Source organism: Corvus brachyrhynchos, unplaced genomic scaffold (assembly GCF_000691975.1).
Source record: "Corvus brachyrhynchos isolate BGI_N302 unplaced genomic scaffold, ASM69197v1 scaffold490, whole genome shotgun sequence".
NCBI classification, from domain to species: domain Eukaryota; kingdom Metazoa; phylum Chordata; class Aves; order Passeriformes; family Corvidae; genus Corvus; species Corvus brachyrhynchos.
In genome coordinates, this window is record NW_008235774.1 from 1,787,484 (window position 1) to 1,796,657 (window position 9,174).

Here is a 9,174-nt window from a genome sequence, read left to right on the forward strand (position 1 = left end):
CCTGACTCGCCCTCCGGAGACCTCCGAAGGCTGCGAGGCCCTGGGGAACCGATCCGAAGGGCAAAGTCTCGCCTTACGCCGGCCCGGTGTTCCGGAACAGCCCCGAGAAGCACTGCCCGTCCCGCTGCCGGCAGAGCCGAACCGCGCCGACCCAGGCTGCTGGCCCCGCACGGCGCCGCGGACTCGTTGGGCTCCTGCGGGGCGGGAAGGAAACGAAAATAAAGAGAGGGTGGCAAAAACCTGCACCGGGAAACGAATGAACCCCTCCCGGTGCGGCTGGGAACGAACCCGCCCGCGTCCTGCTGGATGCGCGGCCGGATCGAGCCCCGTGCAGGGACGGGCCGGGGCTCCGGGTCCTGCCCAGCATCGCGCTCGGCTCGTGGGGGTGAGGGCCTGGTGGGTTCATTGCTGGCGGCAGCTGCGGGAACCGGGCGGCCTGACAGCGTGCTCGGCTCCAGCCCTGCCCCACTCCCTCCTAGTGGGCACCACCAGGGCTACGGGCAGGCACCGGATCCCGCACTGCTGTGCTGGGCCACGGCTGTGATGGGTCCTGCAGGGCACAGATGGAACAAGAATTGACTTCAGGCACTTGTCCCGCTGGGGACTGGCACCCCCGGCAGTGTGACCTGGACCCTGCCCTGTGCTGGTCAGTGCAAAGATGGGCATTAAACTAAGAGTGACTGATTAATAAAGCCCCGTCAGAAAATCCAGATTTGTTAGCTGAGCATAGTGCCTTAAAAAGCTGGGAGCCCATTTCCAAAATAATAATAGTAAAAAAAGGCTGGATAAATAATAGTGCAAAAAATATAGATAATTAACTTGAAAAATTCAATTTATTACTCCTACCTCAAACTATTCCTGGTCAGGTTAAAGGGAAACAGGCTGTTTTTTTCCCCATGCTGTCTCCCTTTACCTGGCTTTCCGTAGACTTTAGGAAAGGTCCGTCTGCGAATCTCGAGGTTCAGAATAAGCCTCCAGTGCTATGTGCACTCTTCAAATGTGTCACTAAGACAAGAAAAAAGAATTCTTTATTAGTTAGGGGATGAAACATCTTCCTGCTCCTCTGCAGAGGCCATGTTATCCTTGAAGGGTCTCAGTGTGTTGGTGTATCTCAGCATCCTGATAGCTTCATACAGGGTTGTGTTTCACTGGAGTGGGAATGCTCCACTGCATCTGATCCTGTGGCCCTGAGCGGAGCTTCTGGCTGGGATAATGTAGAGGTATTTGTACATCAGCCCCATTCCTCTCAAAAGCAGGATCTTCTCCATAGCTGGTTTTATCCAAAACCTCATAAAAAGGAAACAAATCCCAAATTATGGGCCTGAGAACAACTTGTGAGGGAGCTCTGCAGAATGCACTGGACCAGAATGTCAATGGGTCTTGTGGAAAACACTGAACAGGGCTCCTATGGAAGCTCAGAGGGAGGAAAAGCAGTTTCTGACCCAAGTATTACTTACCTGGGTTCTGGAGAGCCCAAAGCATGGTAGACATGTGGAGGTGTAACAAGGATGCAGCAAAAGCTGCCAAAGCTGTAAATTTTTTAATCAGGGTGACCGCTGCCTCAATCCATATCCTTACTACAACGTGTTTGTTCCCAGCTCTAGGGAGCCCTTTGCTGGGCTGTCAAATACTTTAGCAATTCTTCTGCTGTCCAGGACAGAACCTCATCCATCTCCAGATCCTTATTTCTGTCCATTGGTAACCTTAGGGTTCACAAGTGTGTCTTCAGCCCTTGCTCTTGCAGGCTCAGTGAGGCTCTGAAATCAGGTTCCTTTGTAGCGTGCCTTCTCCTTGTAGTTAACCAGGACTGGCCCCAGCTGCATGTCATGGCTGTGTCTGGGCTCATATTGCCCCACGGTGCTAGCCATGGTGTAGGGACAGGGACAGTGGTGTGTGTAGGCAGGGGCAGGAAAGCGCACCTGCCTAGGATGTGCTGCCTCCACAATCCTTCCTCATCTCTCTGAGGAGGGTGGGGGGCTGGGCAGGAGCCTCCCATTGTTGGCACAGGGCTCCTGGGCTGCCTGTAGTTTGTGGGAGTCCCTGTCCCACCACCCAGCCTAGACAGACAGATGGATGGACCTGCCTGGCTGAAGTGTCCAGAGTGACTGAGTACAAGTGTCAGTGCTGCTGGTGCCAGTCATGTTTAGCTCTTCCAGGAGCAGTGGACAGATGGCTGTAACCTGATGAACCTGAAAGCCTCCTAGGACATATTATGGATCATTCCATGGGGAGATCATTCCATGGGGAGACCACCCTTGAGATTTATTTATAGGGAGTTCCAGGACTAAATTCTGGAATAAATTCCTTCTTTGGGTGCATGTGTAGAGATGTTTTGCAGGTGTGGTCCGGTTTCATCTCCTGGGGACAGTCAGGGTGGGGAAGCAGCAGGACAGCCCATGAACTGCAGTCTCTGTGGGTATGCATTGCACACATTCTCCCTGTTACCACCTGTGTGTGGGGAGGTAGGATGCCAGGGAGATGTACCTTTAGGAACCTGGCCTGGGCTTGGGTGCTGGGCTTGCTCAGAGCAGTGCCCCTGCTGCGGGGCAGGCGGGTGCCGTGCCTCCCTCGCTAGCTGCCTGTGCAGAGCCGCATGCAGTGCCTGGCTGCCTCTGCTGCAATGCGGAGTCAGAGGGTTGTGGAAGGCCTGGGTGCAGGAGCAGGCGTGCCCTTGCTGCAGACAGCAGGGATGCTGCCTGCCCAGGTTCCGCTATCCCCAGCCAGGGTCCCTATCCTGGGGCTTTGAGCACCTCCTGAATCACCCAGGGAGAGCATTTGGCACTAGAGTGCCATGACTATTAGTTTTTCTGGGAGCTGTGATTTATTTGCCCTGTTTGTCAGTGTGGAAATGCAGTGAGGTGGTGGGAGCCAAGTGCAGACACCCACTGCAGCTGAAAGCTGTAGGAGTGGGGAGCAGTGACATACAGCTGTAGACTCTCAGGAAGAGCAAACCATCCTCTCTGAGGGACCCGGTGCTTAGATGGCTTTCCTTCCATACCACTTCTTTGCATCACCCACTTGCTAACTTCATGGCCTGGAGCCCAGATCAGATCCTACCCATGATGACAGAGAGCTTGCTGATGGGCTGTGCTGGGCTAGGAGAGCAGACAGGATAAGTCTTATAAAACTTGTTCAAAAAGCAGTGCCTTCCAAAGCTCACCAGGTGTACAGTGATCTGATGTCAGCCAGAAATATGGCCTGGGAAACAGCTGGCAAGCAGCAATCGAGGTTTAATGATGGAGCAAGCAAGGGGCTAGCAGAGGTAGAAGGTGCCCTTACACGTGCTGCCCCACAGATAATGGCCAGGGCTGCTGGCAGGTCAGAAAAAGCCTCTGGTGATGACCCTGATGCTGAGACCACCTCTCTCCCTTCCAGATCTGACATCTGGAGAAACACCTCCTAAAGCAGTCAGGGTGTTAATTTCCTCTCCTTTATCTGCCAGACCACAAAGTTAAGTGACCTATAGTTAAACAAACCAAATTAAAAACAAGTGAGTTAATATCAACCTAGGATTACCCTTGTTATCAAGTAAACGGAACTGTATCAAATAAACCAACAATTCTTTATAAGCTTTATCTAATTATCCAGAAGGCAGCTGCCTTGCAGAGCTCCTGGGCACAGACTCTGAGGGCATTTCTGGCCCCAGGCCAACCAATTTATTTACTGATACTGCAGCCAGATGCCAGGCACCCATCAGGGGGTCCAAGCCCTGCCAGGCTGAAGGGATGTTGAGACAAGCTCTGATCCTGGATGGAGTGCTGGAGGAGGTGGCTGAGCAGATAATAAATCCTTTGGCAAGCAAAGGTGTGATGCTGAGGCACTCAGTGGTCTTCTGGTAGGAGCTGGATAAGATGGAGAGCCTTCCCAAAGGGTAATTCTTTCTATGAGATGCTGATTGTGATAGGGATAGGTTCATAGCTCAGTTGATGCTTACTGGAGGAGGTAAGCCCTGGGGGGATGCTTGCTGTGCACCCCTTGGGAGGATTCTTTATCCATGTGGCAGCCTGCCACAGGACAGGGAGGGACAGGACTCCGCAAGGCACACTGGCAGGACAGGCTGGAGCTACCAGCAGCCACAAGGCATAATTTCCTCTTTCCATGGGAAACTGGAACCTACTTCTTTCCCTCAGTCTCAACATCTACCTCCTCCCTTTTCTCTTTCCCCAGTGAGAAACTGCAGACCCTTTTCCCTCATACTCTCTCCACACAAAGGAGCTAGAGCCCTTTAGGAAAGGTAACAGCAGCGCTGATGCCAAAGATGCTGGTCATTCAGGTCCATGAAAAGCTGCTGCTCTGGGTGGCTGAAGGTCAGCTGTATTGGCTTGGGCTTACCCCACCTGTTGTGGAGGCCAAATCTTGAACAAGTCGCAGTGGGGAGCAGTGGTGATGGATCATAATAGCTGCTGAAGGGTGTATGGTCAGAGGAGGTCACAGTTCAGGTGGCCAGCCACACCTCTGTACCCTGGGCATTGGACTGGTGGTGGCTCAAACTGTATGACAGCACCACAGAGGGATTTGAGGATTGGGGTTTTTTTGTCAGCACTAGGGCAGGAGGCAGGGTGGGTTTCCAAGGAAGTCAGGGACACTGAGAAGGAGAAATTGGGGCTGGCAGTGGGACCATGCTCCAGAAATCAGTCCCCTGCATTGGTAGTTATTTGGGATATATCCTGTTTGGATTTATTTGACTTTTGGACAAACTTTCTGTTCTTCTTTTCCCTGCTAGACCAAGCAGTCCTCATCAGCTTACCTCGGGAAGAGTGAGTCCCTTGAGAGGGTGTTAAAGCAAGCTGCCTTCCAGGCTCCTCTGAAGCTGGATAGACCAAACTTGCACTGCTTTTAGGATCGAGATTCTTCTGTGAGGCACTTCTGTGCCTCTACTCTTCCCACATCTGGTTTTAGTCTGGTCACATATGACCTTGCTAGAGGAGGTACAGAGGAGCCTTTCAGGGTGATCTGAAGGATTTCTGTGCTCCCTGGAGCCAGGATGCAATGCCCTAGGAGCTGAACCCTGGGCTCTCTGCTTTGGAGTGGGGAGTTCAGACTGGGAATATGGTATTTCTTCACCCCTGGACCCTCCAGATCCAGAAAACACAGAACTCATGGATTACTGGATGCTGAGAGGGCACAACCTCTTCCCTTCTCTTTACCCAAAACATTCTCTACAGACTATGCTCAGAAAGAGGAACTGCTCAGAGGGACTCTTCCCTGACCTGGTACAGCCAACTTGCACAGTGCAGCCTCGTTGCAGGGAGGGACTCTGGGGCTCCAGATGCTCCAGCCACCCCCCTGTCTCAGCAGAGGAGGCTCACTGGGAGCCACAATCCTTGGGCTGCTGGACACTGCCTGGGGCTGCTTTGTGTTGTGCCCCCCACCAGCAGAGTGAATGAATTTCCCCTCCAGTTCTTTATGATGCATCTCTGGCCTTTCCCTCCCCGAGGGGCTGCAAAGGGTGTTAGCTTGGTCTGCCGCATGCCTGCAGATGCTAGCTCCCGTAACACCTCCGTTCCTTAGCCAGAGGAAGCCTTTGCAGGTCTGTTTGGTCTTGTGTTGTGGGAAACTGAGGATTTGTACAGCCAGAGCATCCACAGCCAGTCAGAGCCCACATAGCTGTGGAACTCTGCAGAGCTGAGACATCGTTCATCTGTCTTTGTCTTGGAAATCTTTTGAACCTCTCATTCGGTTTTAGCCTTGAATATATTTCATATGCAAAATAATGCATCGTGTGTGTCAGAACCATTGGCACAGTGTGTTCAGTCAGTCCCTTGTTTAACTGGCTGGTGGCTGTAAGATGGGTCCCACATGCTGTCTCTCTTGGCACTGAGGGGCTACAGGCACAAGAAGGGGTTGTGTCTATCCTGCTCCCATGAGGAGTTTGCACAGTCCTAGCCCAGCCTGTGTTCTATCTCTCTGATCCACCCAGCATCCAGGTACTTGGGATCAAACCTGTGTTGTGATCAGTTAATGCCTCTTTCATAAATTCCTGCCTCATGCGTCATCACTGTGTTTGTGAAGGGCTCAGTGGACACCTTGGGAGATGGGCAGGTTGGGATCAAAGCTGGAATCTGGGGGGATAGCATGAATGGTGTCCCATGCCCAGCAAAGTGGGTGAGTTGGAGTGGCCCTTGCCAAGCAGGGCACATCTTTGGGGCCAGAATGCTCCATCTTGCTGCCCAAGATGTGTCAGCAGGGACGTGCCAAGGACCTTTCGCATTAATGCCCACCGCCACCACCCCCCATTCTCCCCCACACCCCTTCCCGCTGCTCCAGCACTTTATTCCCAGCTGCAAACCCCTGGGTTTGATTGCCGCTGTGGTGCTGGGAGAAGCAGTAAAAGCTGAACCCCGGGGGACAATAAAGCCAGTGGAGGGGAGATAAGCAAGGATCAAACAGAGTGCGGCAGCCACCCCATGCTGGACTCTCAAAGGTCCCTTTGTTCCTGCTGCCTGCTGATTCAGTGCCGCTCTGCCTTCAAGGGCTGCAGGCGAGATAGTGGAGCTCATGGACAGCCCTGCCGCAGCCCCTGGCCGTTGAGCTGCCACCTGTGCGACCCAGCAATAAAAAAAGAGAATTAATTTCAGTCACAGCACTGATCCCAGTTGTACACCGAGGCCTGATAACATATCTCACTGGTTCCTATCAGGCAATAAAGCCATTATTGGGGTGGGAGATGATGGAGACATTCACCTTCCTCCTCATCCTGGGTTTGCTGAGGGGTTGTCCCTCTACAGGTCTGCTGTCCCCTGACCCCCACCCACTGTCTGCTCTACAGCTGCCCCGCAATCTGGCTTGATGGGGAAGTGCCGTCGGCCTCGCACAGCTTTCACCAGCCAACAGCTCCTGGAGCTAGAGAACCAGTTCAAGCTCAACAAGTATCTGTCCAGACCCAAGCGTTTTGAGGTGGCCACGTCGCTGATGCTCACTGAGACACAGGTACCTTGGCCCTGGGGGGATGGAGCATAGCACCATGGAGCTGCCATGGGGGAAGTCAAGGTCATGGGCAGTGCTGATGCCATCAACCCCACTGCTCCTATCTGGCAGAAACCTGCCTGGTGGGCTGCAGGCTCTTCTCTTGTGAAGGGCACCCCAGAATTACTGCTTCTCTTTTTACCTGGCATCCCCAGCTTGGGTTTCAGAGCCTTCCCATCCCTCAACATGCTGGGTGGGGGGGTGTTAAAATGAAAATGTCCCTGTGCATGTCCTTGGCTGGAGGCTGGATGGGGGGAAGGCAGCAGCCCCCATTATTCCTCTCCCTGTGACAACCTCAGCCTCTTAGCACATATCTGTAGCACCATGGGATGCCCCACAGTGAAGAGGTTTTGGGGGGACCCTCCCTGCAGGGAAGGTGAGGGGGTGAGTGGGGACAGGATGGGGCAGGGTACATCCTCTCCCCTGGGGGCTTTCCCTTGGCAGGGGAAGATCTGGTTCCAGAACCGCCGCATGAAGTGGAAGCGGAGTCGCAAGGCCAAGGAGCAGGGGGCTCAGGCGGAGGCTGAGAAGCAACGAGGGCTCAGCAAAACCTGTGAGAAGCTGCTGCCCGGCGAGCCCCAGGGACAAGCTGCTGAAAGCCCCGAGTTCATGGGACACAGCCCTGGCTCAGGCTTCCTGCACTGCAGCACCTCCGAGCTGAGCTATGGCCCGGACTCGTCTTGCTCGGGGGGCGAGGAAGAAGAGGAGGACGAGATGGGTGCCACAGAGAGGAAGATTGGCTCTGTGTTGTGAAAGGCGAATGGAGCCAGCTGGGTAGAGGGGCCAGGCTGTGTTGTGGGGGGTCTCTTTGCTGGCAGACACAGACTGTGCCTGGAAGGAGCAGGGGGTTGCAGGGCACCTGCCATCCTTTAACTTATGTGTGTTTGGATCCTATTTAACTTGTAATTATTCCTCTGTGTGTATCTGGAGGAGTCCCTAGATCCCTCCCCTATAAAGCTGTTATCTGGATGCCTGTGCTTTTCCTTAGGGGATGGGAGGCCCTGCCCCTGTCCTGCTACTGTGCTGTCCTACCAGATCCCTGGGGGAAAAGGTGGGGAGAGCAAACTTGGACAGCTGGCAGCCTGCTGGCACAGCTGGAAGAGAGAGACCCAGGACCCTTCCTTGCACTGCCACTTATCTACAGATCTGACAGTGCCTGGAGCAGCATATCCTGGTGTGGTGCCAGCTTGTCCTTCCCTTTGCTAGCATGAAGAGCTGGGAAGTATATCCAGGTTGCATGCCAGCCTGCCTTGCCTCCTCCTGCAGCTGTAGCATCCCTGGTAGGGTCTGTGCTTTGCAGGGCAAAACTGTCCTGTGAAGCAAAGCTGATGCTGTTTTCCATGCTGCTGTTAGCCTGGTTGCATTGGTGTGGCATTGCCTCAAATAAGGGGGGGTGGGGGGAAGGGAGGCACAAAAGTGCTCAGGCTGTAAATGCTCAAAGCTGTGGTGAACTCCCCTTTTCCCATGCTTAACTTCTCTCAGTTCCTTTCTGGGCTTGTTTCATGATGCTCTTGGGATGTTGCTCACTGACTGGGCTCAAATCAATCCTTGGTAGCAGGATGATGACTGACACCCTCTACTACTTCCCTAGAAGCACTAGGGTTAAGCACTGATTCCCCACAAGTAAGCATGCTGCCCTTGTCCTCACAGGATGCTGGAGGGTCCTGGAAGGCTCTATTGACCTCCCATGCTTCTGTGCACTTACTGGGTCTCCCCTTGGGGTGCTGAGATGGCTATGAGGGCAGAGGGCCAGCCCGAGGGGGCAGCCCTGCTTCACCACTCCAGTGCACGTAGGGCTGCAGGAGTGGAGCAGGCGGGGCCAGGGTGACCCATTCCCAAACATACCATGATGTCCCTCCTGTGCCGCATCCTGCTGTCCTCTCCTCTCCTTGTTTCTACCTGAGAGTGGCAGGGAGGGCTATCTGCCCCGGGACTTGTGGTCGGGGTGGGAATTGCTGAAGGGCAACAGTCCCTCTGGAATCCTGGGTCACCTCTGGCAGACAATCAGTGATGGAAGGGACAGGTAAGCTTTGGTGTGGGGCTGTCACACTTCGCAAGGCTGGGAAAAGCCTGTCAATGTCTGGGGGGCAGCACCCTGGGCAGGGGAACACATGCGATGCTTTTGAGACAGAGGGGTGGGCAGAGGAAGCAGGTGAGGGGAGAGAGGAGCATGGGGAGGGACGGATGTGATGGATGGATGACGGTCCT

The 9,174-nt window shown here is 54.1% G+C and overlaps 1 protein-coding gene across 1 annotated transcript; it reads left to right on the forward strand.

Annotated features, from left to right (window-relative positions):
• Positions 1-6,744: 6,744 nt before the first annotated feature.
• On the forward strand, positions 6,745-7,943 carry LOC103611300 (motor neuron and pancreas homeobox protein 1; the record flags this gene model as incomplete). Its single annotated transcript, XM_017727118.1, has 2 exons — positions 6,745-6,930; positions 7,411-7,943. Coding segments are annotated over 2 exons (495 nt in total), but the record flags the coding sequence as incomplete, so codon positions are not given.
• Positions 7,944-9,174: the final 1,231 nt, after the last annotated feature.